Source organism: Sturnus vulgaris, chromosome 2 (assembly GCF_052056855.1).
Source record: "Sturnus vulgaris isolate bStuVul1 chromosome 2, bStuVul1.hap1, whole genome shotgun sequence".
In the NCBI taxonomy this organism is placed as follows: domain Eukaryota; kingdom Metazoa; phylum Chordata; class Aves; order Passeriformes; family Sturnidae; genus Sturnus; species Sturnus vulgaris.
In genome coordinates, this window is record NC_142244.1 from 90,170,532 (window position 1) to 90,189,073 (window position 18,542).

At 39.5% G+C, this 18,542-nt stretch overlaps 1 protein-coding gene across 1 annotated transcript; it reads right to left on the reverse strand.

The window, feature by feature from the left end:
• Positions 1-2,492: 2,492 nt before the first annotated feature.
• On the reverse strand, positions 2,493-11,187 carry SLC67A2 (solute carrier family 67 member 2). Its single transcript, XM_014893328.2, has 6 exons — positions 11,037-11,187; positions 9,073-9,160; positions 7,765-7,808; positions 6,488-6,617; positions 5,890-6,099; positions 2,493-5,368 (listed from the first exon to the last, which is right to left on the reverse strand). Exons 1-6 carry the CDS (start codon positions 11,139-11,141, stop codon positions 4,581-4,583), a joined length of 1,365 nt encoding a protein of 454 aa, XP_014748814.1. The 5' UTR covers positions 11,142-11,187; the 3' UTR covers positions 2,493-4,580.
• Positions 11,188-18,542: the final 7,355 nt, after the last annotated feature.

Sequence of the window (18,542 nt, forward strand, 5' to 3'; positions counted from 1 at the left end):
AGAAATTTCAGCTTGCTTAATTTTTCCTCTCTGAGACCTATTTATTAGATATTTGACAGAATGGATGACTGGTTCTTACAGTGTAGCACATCTCAAAAAATAATTCTTTGGTGCTGAGATTTAAAAAAAATAAAATATTTTCAATTAATTTCCCTTTGTAAATGAAAATAGATTTTTTCAAGACTTCCCTTTAAAATAAGCTGTATACTCTTTCGTTTCTAAAAGCAGTCTGACCTCCATTCACAATCATTTGATTCTCAAAGTTCAGGCTCCAATACACTCTTACAGGATTCATGATCTTACAAGATTCATGATTTTACGTGATTCATGATCAGCTCTTTGTGAATTAGTCTTCAATATTATAGCAGAAACAGCACAGCCAAGTCTGGGGTTTTCAAATGCCATAGTGCCAGGCTATACAGGATCATTTACCCAAGGGTATCCTGCAACACCCATAACCAGATTGGCACTGGCAGCACCCACAGAGGTTCCCAGCAGCAGGAATGTAATGGCACTACAGAGAACCTGGAGCATAAACAGCACTTGGTCCTGTTTTGTTGCTGCATTATCTGCTCAGTGATCAACTTGTTCTCAGAAGAGAATGGTACTGACCTCTGTGATGGTGCTGCAGTGAGTAAATTCAGAAGAAAGAAAACTGGACAGGAAATGGAAGTCTGAGGAACTGGTGTATTGTTTTGCATGGCAAGGTTTTGGTAGCAGGAATGGTATTGGGGTGGCTTCTCTGAGAAGTTGTCAGAAGCTTTCCCTTTGTCTGACCCAGCCAATGCCAGCTGGCTCCAAGGTGGACCCACCGCTGGCTAAGGCCAAGACAATCAGTGTCTAGTACCATAATACAAAGGAAAAACGAAGTTTTTTTGTAGACACAGTTGTGGCCAGAGAAGAGAGGAATGAGAAAAACAATCCTGTGACACCAACGTCAGTTCAGGAGGGGAGGAAGTGCTCCAGGCTCAGGAGCTGAGATGCCCCTGCATGCTGTGCTGCAGACCATGGTGAGGCAGCTGTGCCCCTGCAGCTCCTGGAGGACCACAGCGAGCAGAGATCCACCTGCAGCCTGTGAAGGACCCATGTCACAGCAGGTGGATGACAAAAGAAGGCTGTGACCCCATGGGAAGCCTACATGAGAGCAGGCTCCTGGCAGGCCCTTGGAGAGAGGAGCCCACAGTCGAGCAGGTTTGCTGGCAGGACTTGTGGGTCTGTGGGGAACTCACACTGGAGCAGCCTGTTCCTGAAGGACTGCACCCTGTGGAAAAGGGACCCATGTTGGAATGGTTAGTGGAGAACTGTAGCCCATGGAAGGGCTCACACTGTAGAAGTCTGTGGAGAACTATCTCCTGGTGGAGAGATGCCACACGGGAGCAGGGGAAGGACTCTTCTCTCTGAGCAGCGTCAGAAACAAAGTGTGATGAACCGACCATCTCACTCCTCATCTCCCTGAGCTGCAGCACGGGAGGAGGTAGAGCCTGGGAAGGAGGGAGGGGTGGCAGGAAGGTGTTTTTAAGATTTATTTTACTTCTCATTATCCTGTTCTAATTTTGATTGGTAATAAATTCAATTATCTTTCCAAGTTGAGTCTATTTTTCTCATGACAGTAATCAGCGAGTGATCTCTCCCTGTCCTTAACTCAGGAGTCTTTTGTTGTATTTTCTCTCCTCTCCTCTGTCGAGTTCCAGAGGGGAGTGGCTTTGGCGGGTACCTGGTGTCCAGCCAGGGTCAACCCCCCACCGCTGCTATGTTTATAAAGGATCTCTTCAAAAGTACACAGCCTACCCCAACAGGGGAAAAAAAATCCTACCTTTATCATTTAAAAGCAACAAAATCAGTATGTATACACAGCCTCTTCAACATGAACTGATCAAAATCAGAAAAGTCACTGACCAAAGAGAAAATTTTGAAGGGCAAAGACCAGAAAAACCCAACAAACCAAACCTAAACCCAACCCTTCCTACAGGCCCAAGAAAACTGGCCCAAAATAAAGTAATAGCAAGCAAGATAAAAATCTTAATTTGCAGTGGTTTGCTGGCAGAAATTGTTTTCCTTTAGTCCATATTCAGATCTGGTTTTTCACAGTCTTCTACAGAAAATACTACGACTGGATTCGAGAAACAGTTGAGTAATTCAGTAGTTTGCCCACTAGACTGTAGCCAAAATTAGCTGCAACTGCTCCTCCCTCAACTTAAAAACGGGAATCACATCTCTGCAGGAGATGTGCACATAACCTCTCTCTCTGAACTTGCATGAGGCAACACAAGGGGTGCAAATTTGGGCTCCAGACACAAGCAATGCTAGCTTTAAGGATTTCACCTCAAAATGGCAGAGTTCTCAATTTTATTTTATTTCTTCTTTTTTAGTCACTGCCAAGCCACTTCTTCGTTGAATCCTTGGTTTCCTGTGCCCTTTATGAGAAATGCAAACAGGTTCAAATGACTTTAACCACAGCTTGAGGAAAAAAAATAAAGCATCCACACTTCATATTGACTTGAACACTTCTATTTTGTGCTGTAGCTTCAGCAGAGGAAGATGGAAAAAAACCACAGTGACATAATGATACATGTGGAATGTCACTTCATTTTATTTCTCGTCCTTAAAGAAAAAAAAATATAGTGCAATTTTTCTGTATCTGTACAGAAACCAAATGTTTCTGTGGCACTTCAGGGATCATTTTGGCCTACAAGTAAAAAACTTCAGTAAAATGTGTTACAACATGTCCCCAAGACCATAGGCTTCCACAGATTTCTCAACTGTGAGGCTTCTATAACCAATATGCAGTAGGATATGTATTAGGATAGATGTTCACAGAAGTCAGATTGAATCAATGCAGCAATTTAGAAGGGTAAATGTTATGTTACATCATATAATCAACAAGTACTGGAAAAATTACTATATCATTAATATATATTAATTTTTGAAGCTTTTTTCCAACCCTTTTCCTTAACCCCTTGCTAGAGATGTGTAAGAGAATACCCTTACTTACAAAAGGGTGGTTTTAGGTAAAGGAAAAAAAAATTAAAAGATGGAAAGAAAGAAAATATGAAGTTTAGAGCCATAATGTTTTGGGCATCTACCAAGAAAGGCAAGAGAAGATAAGAGACTTGAAAATGCCTCAAGTCCTTGGGAGAAATGAAACACACATTACTGTAATGAAGAACTCTGAGGATATGTACTGAAATCACAGTAGGAATAAGACACTGATTATGTCAATAAATAAAATTAAAACAATTCAGAGTTCCATATATGAATTCCTATGGTGCTGCCACTGGAATCACTGAGGTTTCAAAAAATATTTGAATGCTAGTAGGCAGTGGAAAAGGTAAAGAAGAAAATGAAAATAAAAAATGCAAGCACCATCCATGACTCACCTGAAGCAGGAAGAGTGTTTGCACTGATGTGTTCAAGGAGATGACTAAACTGCATAAAAACTCCCCAACCAAACACTTACATAGTTGACTTTATACTTTCATCAAGTAATATAATGAAGATCATAGAGAACATTATCAGAGCAAAATACATTTTTTCCATGTTTCATATGAAATACAAATAATGGTGACAGGCATGTAATGAGCTTGAACAGTAAATAGCACAGGAGTGCTACAACTCTGAGAGTAACAGTGCAGCTCTGAGAGTAACCTCTCTTCAGTTAAGCCATGCACACAAATGAGGACTAAAATACCAACAAAAACATATTTCTCTTTTCACTGAAATATCACTTATGCCTGAGATGAGACAGGATGCATTAATCCAGATCCATGAACTACTACTAGACGCCCATACCTTTACAGTAATTTGAGAGAATTAAGAGGAAATTTCTTCTTAAAATGTAGAAAAATTGCACAGGAAATATAAATAAAGAAATTATGACAAAGTTCCTCAGTAGAAGTTATTACTAAACAGAAGCCACCAGTTGAAATATCAATAAAACTTAAATTCAGCCTCAGTTTCACTCTGAATGACCTTATATTATAAGATTAGGTCTTCTAGTACATTAAGTTAGATTATACCAAATTCTGTTACTTGAGAAAGACCAGGAATCAGCAGGGGTTGCATAATTACCCCAAAGTGCCTAAACATGGTCAGCAGAAAGTTTTGTGGACAAAATATGCTACACAAAAATCACATAAGCAAACATCCTGTTATATAAGCTACTGTCATAACAGACAAAAGGAAACAGACCACAGCATAAGAAATTACGGCCAAATATATTGCAAGTTCTCCTTCTGATTAAATAACAAAAATTAATCTTTGATTCATCCTTTTTAAACAATCTTTCAGTCTAAACACTCTTTCAAAAATGAGCTCTGAGCAGGATTTGTGCGTTTCCCGACATTCTTTTTTTCCCCTCTGAAAAGGTTAAAAATCCATTTAAGAAATCAGAGTCAGTGCAATATTGGAACATCTGCTGCTCTTAGAAATGTCCTAGTGGTACCTGTTAGACTTAGCATCCCTGCAGCAGAAATGCATATATATACTTGCTTCCATGGGAACATAATGTGTTCTCTTTAATAATCATGTAATTTCTGTACAAGCCTGGCAGGTGAAGATATATCTGCAATCCAAAATTGAGACTACTGATTTTTTAACTTCACACTTCCATGACTACGGTATTTTTGTTTGTTTGCATTCATTATCACAATAGCAAGTAATGCTAGTCCCACAGCTAGACTTGGAGGGCCACAAGGACTGAACTCCTGAGCAATTCCAGAAAGGAGCGGGGCAATAATACGTCCCACTGATGTCACTGACTGTCCAACTCCTAGGAGCGTACCACTGGCCTCATTCCCACCAACAGTCAGCTCCAGATCAATGATACAGGTACGGCCTATGGTAGTGGAGAAGGCCAAGAACGTGGAGGACAAAATGACCATCCATATGCTCGCTGCTGACGCATACAGGAGAATCAGCGTGCAGGTAAAAGTGCTGGAGTGCAACAGAAGTCTGTAAGTGTTGTGCCCATACAGTCTTGTTATTGGTCCGAGCAGACAGCCAGCCAGGACTCCAAGTGCACTGCTATAGCTCATTAAGTATCCAGCAAACAAGGGTTTCACCTCAAACCTCTCCTCCAAGGCCAGAGTAAAATTACTATAGTACAGCAGTATAGCAACAGACATCAGGAACCGCACTAAAAATACATCCCACAGATTAGAGCACGCAATTCCTTTAATCCTCTTCAGCACTGTTGCAACTTGGATCCATGGAGACTGGAAAAAACTACTGTTTGTCACAACTCTACTACTTGCTGATTTCAAGTGAAGGTCATGATTTGATTTTGCTGAGCAGTTGTTTGTTCCTTTGTCTTGGTAATGGTCCCTATTGCTAGTGTTTTCTTCACTCCAGGGTAACATCCAGACAAGACCTATATAGATCAAGAAATTAGTTGATTTCATTCAATTGCATCAACTTTACAGGGAAGACATTAATTTGATTGTGACAATTTAAAAAAATACTTCAACAACACTTGTCCTTAAAAAATTTGCAAATATTAAGTCTAGTGTTATTGATAGTATCAGTTTAATTTTAAATGCAGTGAAAGCAAGAAAGGAAAGCACTGAAATGCCACACTCACACCATATACACAAATCCAATGGCTAAAGCCAGAATTCTGATTTCTCGTCTTCATCTTTGGGCACATCAAAAACTCCCATTTGTGTCTGAATGTACGAGATATAAGCAAAACAAAGGCGAAGCACCTGAAGGTAACAGTTTCAAAATTCCCACCCTTCCACACAAGTTCAAATTCAAACAGTAGTACTGGCATACAAAATATTTATGCCATAGATGATAAACACGCTATGAATTTAAGGTATTACAGATGCCTTAAAAGGACAAAATGAGGAATGAAGTGACCCAAGATACAAAATGTGACATACAACTTACCACCATTCAGAAGGAAGATAGAGGCACAGATGAAGGACGTTTGGTAAAAGCCACCTTCGAACTCTGCAAGGTAGCCACCAACAACAGGTCCCAGAATGAAGCCCACACTGGAGGCTGCATTGAAGCGTCCCATTACTAAAGGGCGATCCCTCTCCGAAACCAGGTCAGACAGCAGGGCTTTAGAGATGGAAAGTGTGTGTTTGAAAATGCCTGCAACAAAATATAAACAAATCAATAAACATGTATTTCTCTGTCAAAAAAAAATAAAAGAAAAAAGACAGAAGCTATCTCAAGTAACAATCGTTCAAATTTGTATGATTTATGCTTTTTAAATTCCATTAATCACAAATTCTTCAGTGCTAGAGTAAGCAGCTGGGGTTTAGATGTCTGGTGTGTTAAGCCTTAACATTTCAGATTATTTTCAGGAAAAAAATAGTAAGAATTCTTGATTTGTAGAGACTTTTCCAATACTAAGGTTCAGCTGGTGCTACTAGGTGATGGTGCTGTGCAACCATCCATATACCATGATTTCTGCCATAGTAATTCTCAAACTGAGACTACGCAGAATTTGACTGCAAAATGCCAAGTGTTTACTCACCTACAGGGACTCTAGAAAGAGCAAACAAGAACACTGTGGTGGAATTTCCAAGAAGGAAGTAACCCAGTGCACTGAGAAGAATGCAAGCAAGCAGGGAATACCGTCTTCCTACTATGTCACTCCAGCAGCCCTTTCACAAAGCAGGAAAGAAAGATTAGCTTTTTATAACACTAAGCTATGTGCAGTGATCAATCAGCACTTCTAAATTAAACTGAGAAAAGAGATCAAAGGACTGTCAATGAAAGCCTAATAAGATTATTACACAACATTCCTAAGTGCTCAAAATCTGGAAGTCACAAGCAGAGTTCTGCCCTGATAGCAGGCTACCTGCCAAAACTGTGATTCCATTTAATGTTGAGTATAGAGCAAAAAAATCTCCCTTTTAAAAAGACAGTCCTGCAATAAATACCACAAAATATTACCAGGAGAAGCCTTCTGAAAATCTTACCACATATAATCAACCACAAATATTTGCTTGCATCATTCAGGCTGCTATGTATTAGACACTTGTTGAACATCCTGCCTATGAAGAGTTTGTCATATGAGCGCAGACAGGTAAGAAGTAGTTTGCAGAGGGCAAACAGAAAACTTGCATTTATCATGCTTGATTCCCACGAGGAAATAGTTTTTTAAGAAAGTAGACAATGCTCTTGCACTTCCAAGAAAATGTCACAAAACTATAGCAGGAAATTACCCCAGGTGTCCTGCATAACAAATCCTGAAACAGTTATTTTATGAGACATTCTCATAATCTGTTCTCTTTAAAACTCGAAAACTAGTACCAGGGTAATATTAGGATATAAAAAAATCAACAGCTAATAGAAAGCAAAACCAAACAAACAGCAAAGATGCAATGATTAATTTAGACCATACAGTGAATTACAAGACACTGCTCATTAAGCAGAGAAAGCAAACTAGATCACAGGCTATGAAGAGCTGACTCATGAGACTGCTTTTTGGACAGGCTACTGCACTGATGGAAACTGCTCTAGTAGGACACAACTCTGTGTAACTGTGACCTGCTCAGAAATGTATCTGAGCCCAAATCTGTATTACAATTTTTGTCTAAAAACTGTATTGTTTGGGTCTGAAAAATCTGGCAATTCCCCATAAACAAAACTGCCATTTCTCTTGCGAACTGAAAATTGCCAAAATGCTTATATGAACACTTTATGCATTTTCAAAATGCCAAGAAATGCTATTATTAACCCCACCCCTTTTCCCTCAACGATCCATAGAAATACCAATAAGCTCTCGAATGAAGTGTTAGAACTCACCACAAATGTGCTGGAAAATAGCTGCATTACCCCATAGAGAGATCCTAAAACAAACAACATACCAGTGTTTAAAATTAAGCTTCTTTTTTAAATGAAAACTGCACAAAGTTTTAAATTATGAGAAATGGGAAACCATGGAAATAGTTTACCAGAAGAATGGGAAGAGGGAGGAGGACAAACCAAGGGTGGAGTTTAGCATTTAATAAAGGAAATAGTTCCAGGGAATGACAAAATGAAAAAAGTGCTGAATAGTTGTAAAACTAGGTAAGGTAAAATGATGTTGCTTTGTATGGTATATTAAATGAAACATATCTTGGCATTCTGTTTTCTCAGAATCAGGAGAGAATGTCCCTACTGGAAAGGGCTTTCCATTGGTGCTTCAGTCTACTACAAGGCATCACAGAAGCCCTGAAGAAAACACGGACCCTATTTTCTCATTTTGGAGGCTAGGAGTTTAGCAGCAATTAGTAACAGAAGATAAAGAACAGAGAGAAGCAGAGTGAAACATCTGCCAGACTCTTTCATTTATAAGAATACACCTCAAACCTATTTTTTTTCTAATGTTAATCAAAGCAGACTGTTGAAATGAAAACATATTTCTGACTAGTTGCTGCCTAAAATAATACTGTCAACTCAGTGTAGAAGCAGTATTATTTCATATAAAGTGTTAAATAAAAAAGCAAATAAAACTGAGTAACAGCTCCCATGTCTGGGAATAAAGAATATATTGTATCACTCCAAACTATAAACAATACCATAAAAGATACTTTAAAGCCACAGAACTTATCTTAGCACTAAATACTTCAAGACAAAATTCCAAATCTTTAGCATTTATTTGTAAACACTCCTAAAAGCGAATAAATATTTGGCCAAGACAGCTGTAAGGATATTAATCAAGCTGGAAGCAATCATGGACATTGGAAAGCTTTGGAGAACCAGCTGCAGAAGTACTGTTTGTGAAGTGTAAATAACAATAAAACTACAAGCAATACCTCTGGCTCCCTAAATTGCTAAGCTGTGAATTCTTGGATGCTGGAAAGTAGCCGTACAAATGCTACTGCACGACTTCCTTGTTTTTTCCAACTGTGCTCTTTCCCAAGCACATGCTTTTGGCTACTGTCAGTGCACGAGTTTGGACAGGTGTCTGGGTCAAACACAGTATGGCTGCCCTTAGAGTTTTATCTGGAAATTGTCTTTAGTTTTTATTATGCTATTAGCAAGGAAGAATTATGTTACAATGTCCAATTTGCAGTAAGGCAAAAGCCAGGCCTTATCTCACTCTTTCGTAAATCAAGTACTGCAACTCACCTATGATTCCAGCAACCGTATGACTTGCTCCTAGAGATTTGATATGAAGATTCATTAAAGGAACAACCATGCTCACCCCAAATAAGTCCTGAAAAGAAGGCAGGAAAAGTTTTAGTAACTTTCACAAAGACAGTAGCAACCTGGCTTAATAACAGTCAACATTAGAAAAATAAATTTTAAAAAAGTAAATTATCTCTGTATCAACACAAGGTTAAAAGAAAATTTTTCGTATTACAAAACATACAAACTCAAAGATAAAGGATTGTCTCAAAAAGGAGTAAAACCTACGAAAACATCAATTCTCTCCCCCCACTCTACATACAATCCTTCTGAAGATATATATTTAAACATTAAATATTCTCTTAATATATATTGAACTTTATCTGTTTAACAAGAAAACAGTGCTTTAAATTTAGAGTGGTCTAATTTCAATCACTTAAAAATACTTTTTATTTGCACAAAGAACATGTATTTTAAAAAATTATATTTTAACCCAACCACAATGGGGAAGAAGCTACAATAGATCTGAACCTACTTACAGACTGCCTTTGTGTATAGCTTAAGAAATGTGACAAGATGGAAACTTGAAAAAAAAATAAAGGCAAAGCATAATTAAAAAACATTTTGTAAGAGGAGGGTAAAGGACACAGCCCATCCTGAGAAGTACAATGATCTCCTACTTGTTCCTTTTGCTCTATTACTTTTTGTTAAGCTCACATTGACCCAGTAGTTCTTTCAGTACTACTACAATCTGGCACAGCATCCAGTGCCCCTTGGAGATCTCTTGGAACAAGATCACCTTTCATCACTAACTGCTTGAACTGAACTAGACTACCTCAAAGACTGATTAACTGTAACAATGTGTGTCACTAAGTGAATGCTCACAGTCTGTCATTAATCATTTTTTGATGGCTGAAATTGAGGCTTACAAGGTTAGAATCATTAAATACATTAGCATGAACAAACAGAGCACAGCAATTACAAACATCTTCAGTAATACAGTTTTAGGTGTCATCTGTGAACCTGAAGAAAGGTTCAGTGACCTCGTCCAGGTCATCAATGGAGACATTAAAAAGTACAAGTCTCAGACTATACCCTGGCAGTACTGGACTGTCACAGGCATGCAGGTAGAGCAAGACCTATTAACCACTATCCTCTGATGGGGAGTTCTGTCTCTTTCCCCGTTTAATTCATTTTGTGGAGTCATAGTTACGCTGTGTTTATTTTACGCTGTATTTATTTGTCAGCCTACAGGAAGTTTGCATCACCACATCCTCTTAAAAGGACACTCACTTGGTTGATTTTCTTGTGTGCTCCAGCTCAGTGTCAACAAGCTATTTCAGGCCTGGAGACCCACTGCGTTTAAAAATCAGTTAAAAGGAGCAAAGTTCTGATACACGTTTCCCTGGGATATTTGCTCCAGGACACAAATCAACGGGGTTGGTTCTACTGCCCAATCTAAAAGTAGGCAAGACAGTATCTTGACATTTCACGGTGCAAACTCGTACTCATTTTGCATTTATTTTCCAAATCGTCACTTTTAATTTCAAATGAATTAAACGGCACTTTACTGAGGCTCAGGAATGAACCTTTATGAACAGAATATGAACTTTTTTTTTTTTTTTTTTTTGGGGGGGGGGGGGGGGGAATTTACAGGAACCACGGGTATTTCAAGGAAACAAGGAGCAGCTCTCTTATAACCACCAAGGCAAGGCTCAGCTTTTCGGGTGCTGTGCTATTCCATGGCATTCACAGGATAAGAATCCGGCCGGTGTACCCAACTGTGCGGCTCTTTGCACGGTACAGCAGCACAGCCGCCGCACACCACCAGCGCTCCGAGCACAGGCGCTCCCACGGAGCAGCTGCAGCGATGCACCCGGAACGCAGCAGCCTGGGCCTGGAAAGGAGCAATTCCCGTTCCCGGGCGCAGGCCGCGCGGGGCGGGCCCCATGGCCGCCGCTTACCAGGAATCCCACCGCGTAGAGGCTCCGCACGAAGCGGGCGGACGCGGCCGGGCTCGCCGCGGCCCCGCGGCCTCCGCCGCCCTCCTCCTCCTCGTCCTCGTCCATGCGGCCGGCGGCGCCGGGCCTGCGCAGTGCCCGCGGCGCGGCGGAAACCGAGCCTGGGAGCGGCGGGTGCCGCCTCGCCTGCTGTTTCCTTTGGCTTCGTGTGCCCTCTTTTTCGGGCTAAGATGAGGAAGAGTAAGGCTCCCTGCCGGCCCCGGGAGCCGTCGGGATTCCTGCCTCCAGCCTCCCACACGCACCTCTGTAGGACTTTGCCCTTCCTGCCTCTTGCGTGTTTGTACGCAAGAAGAATTTTGCAACCCGTCCTCTCCGGACCTGAGGCTCTGGGGAAGGCAGGAAGAACAGGGTGGAGCCGTGGGGCTTTGGAAACAAATATGCCATAGGAGCATGGTAATGGGTCTTCTGCACAGTTCTCGTGGTTGCTGTATAAAGACGGCTTTTTGTCCCTTGCACCTCCGATCCTACCCGTCCATGTGGACAGCGGCCGTGTCCCAGCGCTGCTGCTGCTGCTGCTGCTGCTGTTCCTCGGCCATCTCTCGGGCTCAGCCCGGTGCCTGCATCCAGTATTAATGGCAGCAAAGTGTTTTCCTGCCTTGTGACTTGGCTTATGATGGTGGTACTGAGCCCAGGAAGAAGGGCATCCCTTCTTCTGCTTAGCACGCTCACCGCTCTTCTGTGTTTTTGTTAAAAGTCAGGGACAGCTAGAATTGTTGACGGCTAGTATGTTACAATGCATTTGCATCCAAAGCACTGAAACTTCATAAATCTCTCAGATGCACTGGTGGGAACGATTGTCACATGCAAAATGTGACCACCCAACTTTATGTAGGCGTCAGAGGTGTTCTTTTATATAGTTGCTTGGCCAGGGATAAGTAAAACTTCGGCAGTTTTAAATACTTTAAAAAATGCACAAGGGGACAGGAGATCCTTTAACTTGTTTTTAGTTATCAGAAGAAACTTTTGAAAAATGTTGATGACTCTTACGTTTTAAAAGTTAGCATGAGTTACAAAGTTTGAGAAAGATCATTCAATACCATAACTTCAGTTCTATCTTCATGTTTTCAGAAGAAATAAATATCACAGGGATGAGGACCTTTTACTGATTTAGGCCACAGAAAAGAAAAGGAGAGGGGGATGTAGTTTTCCTTATGATTATTAAAAATTAAGCTAAAAAAACCCCAAAACACTAAAACTGTAAAAAAAGACATATATCTAGATATACAGCTTATTTATAAGATACCAAGGCAAAACTTAGCTTAGTATCTGCATAGGGACAAAGATGTTAGCAGAGTTCAGACAAGAATAACTCAGTTGTTTAATATCCCGATGGCTGTGATGTTTTCGTGTTGGGTTAACTAATATATCCTATTCATTTATCTTTTTGAGGCCACTTTGAATAACATATTCTCTCAGTGAAGTTTTTAAAATTCTGGATACAACACTAACAGAGATCAGTTGCACACAATTTCTCTGAAGAAAGACAAGATGCTGAAATATTAGAGCATCCTGGGAATTGCCGCTACATTGTCTGCTCAATATTGCGCTAATTTTATCCTTGGTCATTTTAACTGATAGAAGAGATGGAAAGTGCCTGAAAATCTATTAGAAGAAAGTATTAAAGAGGTAGATGATTAAAAGATCTTGCAAGAGTTTAGGTACTTTTCCTGGGTTTCAGGGACATTGACTTCTATGCAAACACAGCCCAGCTGAAATTTTTAAGGTTTTATGTGTTAGTCTCTGCCATAAGTCTCTGAAACCAGTTAGCTATTCTGTACTTTTCTCAGGTTCTGAAGATCAGAATGGTTTAATATGATGGGGAGAAAGTATTGCCGGCAGGAATATCGAATTCCCTGATAATGAAAACCCTTAGGTTTTGTATGTTATTTCAAGCTATCTCCATGTACCATGACTTGTAAAGCAGAGAATAAGCAAACTTTATGACATCAGTGCAAACTGTTCATGGAAAAAAATACAAGTTTTTAGAAAACATGTAAGTGTGTCTCTTCTTTTAACAGATCTCTTACTGTTTTTTTCCTGGCGAATTTGATCATATTGTTAAAGTGTGCATCTTACATGCTTACATAATTTACATAATATATAAGAAAAAGGCATTAATATATTGTAATGGACGAATATCTGTTACTTCTGAACTGAAACTATAATCATCTGCCTCAAGGTTCCTACTCATGTTCTGTAATTGCAATTACAAAATTTAAGATAAAGGCTCCCAAATACAAAAATCTTAAGATAAATATTCTCAAATAAAGTGGTTTTATGACTGATAAGGGAATTGACTAGCAATTAAGGGAATGAAATACAATGAAGACCATTTATCAGAGTCCTAAGGAAAATAGACCTAGTCTAATATCTTTGGGAGCAGAATTACATAGCTGGTTGATTAAAATTATACTGTCAATATAGTACACTTACATTACTTTAAGGTGTTTGACTTTTTACTGGATGATTCTTAAAAACAGGAACACAATAGATACTCAGAAGTGGCCAGCAGCATGTGTGTTCAAAAATGCCTAAATGATCCTCTTTCTATCTTTTTTTCCATGACTTGGTGGAAGCAATTGAATGAAAATTACTGGTTTAATGGATAATGCTAGAACCAGGAAGAATATGCAGGCTACTGTTGCTACACAATTAGAGTACTCTGTTTCCATTGTATGTAAGTAATGTAAGTGTGAAGTACATCATGCTAGAAACAAAGCATGAGGAGGTGCACCTCTCTGTTGTGACTGTGATTAAGATAAACCTGGTAGTCTTAGTACTCGGCCAGCAACTGTTAAATTTTTATTGCTATTTTGTGGCCCCCCAAAAAGGTGCTCATCTTTTGGTAAGAAATGGAGGAACCAGAAGTAAAAATGCATTCTATTACATTAAATTTATTACATTTGTGTCAGTTTTTTCAGTTTATATACTAATGCAACATTGTGTCTAGGTCTGCTGTCCTAATGAAAGATTAATTTTACATAAATAGAGAGAGTGAAAAAAAAATAGATTTTAATGGCAGAAGGAACATTTCTTCCAGTGTTGAGCTGCTGGAGATCAGATTACCCGCAGCCTTGTTGGGCAATTCTTGCCTCAAATTATGAATGGGAGGAGAACTAGTATGTGGGAGAATGACTGAGATTCAGTTTGCTCATGAGGGGAATGCGTGAGGAATCTTCAGCCTTTTAGTGAAAACATCTACTGTAAATATTTGGTGTCACTTGCCAAGCAAGGGGTTGAGGCAGTCTGCAGCTGCCCTCGCTCAGCCAGCTCTGTGGCTGTGTGTGCTCCAAGCCCTGACATAGTGAAAGCACTGATGGAAGTCATCTGAAATCTAATAAAATTCTTTTTTAAAAGATCCTCACATTACTTCAATAGTGGAGAAAATTTTAAACCTTATAAATTCTTAAATAAAATTTGTAAAATACTTCCGTGAGACAGATCTAAGACAACTACACTGATTTATTCCAGTAAATGGAATATATTCTTGAGTTCCTGCATTACAAATACGTAAGGTCAAGACCCCTAAATGTGCAATTTGTCATCAAATTTAGTGAATCTAACAATGACTTATTTCATTCTGGTTTACCGCTTCAGATCATTAGGGTAACTTCAACAGTCATTTCAACTTTTCATATACAAATTGAATGAAGTAGAAAAAGTTACAATCCAGTGGTCCAGAACATTTTAAGGGGTACTTGTAAATGAACTTGAGTTTGGAATCTGCAGTTAATCTTAAAGACATTTAAAGTGTAATCTGTCTGAAAAGATCTTCAAATTTAAGGAATTTGAAAAGAAACCTTTTAATTGATGCCACCCTCAAAACTGTAAATTAATCAGGTTGGTATGTCAGACAGGCTTAGAAAGCATTTATAAAACAGCTTGTTAAAGGAAGGAATTATTTCAGACATTGGGTCTACTTCCCTTCTGTAGTTTTTCATGGCAGCATAACTAAGGCCACATGGCTTTTTGTGTTTCTTTGAATTAATGTTTAACAGATAAAATAAATATGTTGGGAGCGGTTTAGATACTATTGATCCTTCTCTGGAGCAGAAGGTGGCTGGGATGACTCCTGTTGACCTCAGTCTCTTTTCTGATGTATTAGAGTACCCTTACATCACACACATCAGTCCCGTCTGCATGCTGGACCCCAACTCCCCCCAGTCCCTCACCAAGTCTATTATTTTATTTATTTATCTATTTATTTGTTTATTTATTTTAAAGTCAGTAGCTCTGTAGAAGCTGGAAGGGCACAAAAAGACCTGAAGGCTAGTTCTTCAGGCTTCCTCAATAAATCCAAAATTATGTATATCAGAAAGTGTCTATGCAGTAAATGGAAGGTGTTACAGCCTTGGTGAGATTCATATTAGCATCCTGCTATGTAAGGACCTATGTAAGGCAGCAACAAGAATGGTGATGAAGACTCCAGCTTTTAATTTCTGACTATTTATGCATAACTACTTTCATAGGAAACTTCCTCGAATTAGGCAACTCATTCATTTCTGTGAAAATTGAACATGTGATGTGTCATGACTTTATTCCAGGAAACATTAATGGCATTGGCCTCGCTATCTTATAATTGCATGAAAAATTTAGAGCACTCACAATGGTGATGTGATAGAGGAACTCAGATGCATGTGCTTATACTTCTAATGATTCTTGCCCACTTGCAGGGATGTGGATTCATCACTACTTGAATCAGTGTTATCACACAATTAAAAAAGAAATTATGCTTTGCTGTCTTTTTACCTCTTTTATCTAATGTAATTTTAATGCAAGACATAATATAGAATGGGATATATGAAACAGTGATCCACTCAGTCATACTAAAGTTTTGTCTTCCTTTCTGTAGCTGAATAAATCTGTGATGCTTTGTAGTGTCAAAGTCCTGAACACAGAGAGGGTATAAGGCAAGGTTCAAATGGGATGTACAGCCTGAAGCTTTGTTCATCAGGATGATTGCAAGTCTATCATGTATTCCTGCAGGTGCCTAACAGTGCGTCCTGGATACACAGTGATGTGTGGGAGTAATGCCTCATAAAGAAGATTTTTCTTGTAGGTTTATTAGAATTCCTGTTGCAGCTTTTGCTGACATATGGGCTGCTTATGTCCCTTTTGTTCTTACTGTCATCTCTGTGACCTTATTATAGCTCATGCAGAATGAATGACTCAGTGATACCTGTGTTCAGAATGGCTTGATTTCCTCCTTTTGTGGGGGATTTCAGCACATTTCTACAATATCCACTCAGTTTTTACCTGACCCAGCCATGTACCCTCTCTGCAAAGGTAGATGGTGTCCTGGTCCACATTAGGCAAAGCATTACTGGCAAGTTGAGGGAGGTGTTCCTTCTTCTCTACACCAGCACTGGTAAGGCCACAGTTGGAATGCTGTGTGTCCTGTTCTGGGCTTTGCAATACAAGAGACACATGAACACTCTGGAGGGATTCAAATGATGGACAACTAAAGTGCTGTAGGGACCAGAGTATCTCTCCTGTGAGGAAAAGGTGAGAAAACTGGGACTGATCTGCCTGGGGAAGAGAAGGCTCAGAGGGAGTTTTATATAAATAACTGATGGAACCAGGCTCTTTTCAGTGATGCCCATTGACAGGACCAGAGTCAGTGGGGACAAGCTGGAACACAGGAGGGTCGCTTTGAACATCAGGAAACACTTTTTATTGTGAAGGTGACCAAACACCGGCAGGTGTTGCACAAGGAGGTTCTAGAGTATCCAGCCTCAGAGATGTTCAAAAGCCAATGGACATGGTCCTGGGCAATCAGTTCCAGGTGGTCCTGCTTGAGCATGGAGGTTAGACAAGACAACCTCTAGAAATCCCTTCCAACCTCAGTTGCTCTGTGATTGTGTGGTTTGTGGTATGATTTACTGTAGTATTAAGAATAAAGTGGTTATATCTCAAACTAATTATTTCAGACCCTCTCTTTGTCAGTGAACAAACCAAACCAAACCAGCAAACAACCAACGAAAGTGACTGTACTTTTAGGGCACTGTTGCTTGCACATTGAGGTGGTCATCCAAAAAAAGGTCAGATGGACTGTGCCGTAAAAGTGACGTATGACAGTAGAGGAAACCTGAAGTGACCAGCCTAAAGATGAACTCCAGGCACACATTTGATGGACAAGATGTGTGCAGGTATGCTGTGTAAGGTGTCAGGCTGTTTGTCTGCCTAGTACTCTGCTGACAAGTGATTGCGTTGGTGCAATACGTAACATCTGCCCAGCTGGGGAGGATGGACAGGATGAAGATCAGAATCAGTGGGTGAGATACTCCCATTACTGTTCAGAACAGTAAATGAGCATTGAGGTCTCAGAAGGACTCAGCTCTGAGGCGTTTGCTGAGATTGTTTCTTGGTATATAGTGAGACATGCAGCCAGTTCTAAAAGGCTGTTTTTAGATCATGGACATATCTGCCAGCACAGATAAGGAGCTGCCTGCCAATTCCAAACATACGCACCCGACACTTACTCAATCACACACAAACATAAACTAGCAAATAAACAACATCCACTTCCCATAAGTATATTTTTTTCCCCTTCAGATGGAAAAGGAAAAAAATAAGCAGCCTGCTATTTTTTTTTTTAATTTCTTTTCCTTTTCTATTTTTAAATACACAAGGAGGGGCTCAGATACTGTGTTGAAACTGGAGCTATTATATACATAAATAAAATATGCAGATTTGGGACTTAGTTTAGCCCTATCTGGTGAATAAACAGAAATAAAATCAAAAAACTTTTGCAGCTTTGTTAAATGAGACTGAAATCCATCAAATATGTGAGTTCTTCAATCTTCACACTATGAGTCAACAAAATCAATGAATGTTGGGCTTAATTAGCCAAACTGATTGACTATTAAAGCTGATTTAATTACTTCATTGTCATTATAGTAGGGATAAATTTGACTAAGTCCTTTTGGTTTAAAATTACAGTATTTCTGCAGAAATTTAGGAGTTTTGAAAGGAGTTGGGGATTGACTTTGTTTAAGATTCAGAATAATGATTGTTTTGCCTTGATAAGCTTGGCCCTCTTTTCTCTGCCTTAAAACTTTCTCTCTTCTATTGAGGAACCTTCAGAATTTAATTTAATTAAAGAAAAAGTGCCCTGAGACTTTCTTTGAGTATTCAAGTGGTGGATAACATGAATTTTTAAGCTGACATAACAAGTCTTAACATGGCTTCTGATTCATTCTTGACATAGACGGGCATAATGCTGGCGATGTTAGAGTATTTAGAAGATAACACTGCCAGAGAATGTGCCATAAATATAAAAGAGAATAATTAAATTAGATCCTCTCAGGATGAACATGCTAAACTGAGATCAGAGTGCATGTACAGTATATTAAAAATAAATACTTGCACTGCACAGGCAGTAATTCAGCTGTCATTTGAATTCAGTGAAACTTTCCATGCGAACTGATTTTAGTGAAGCTACTCACA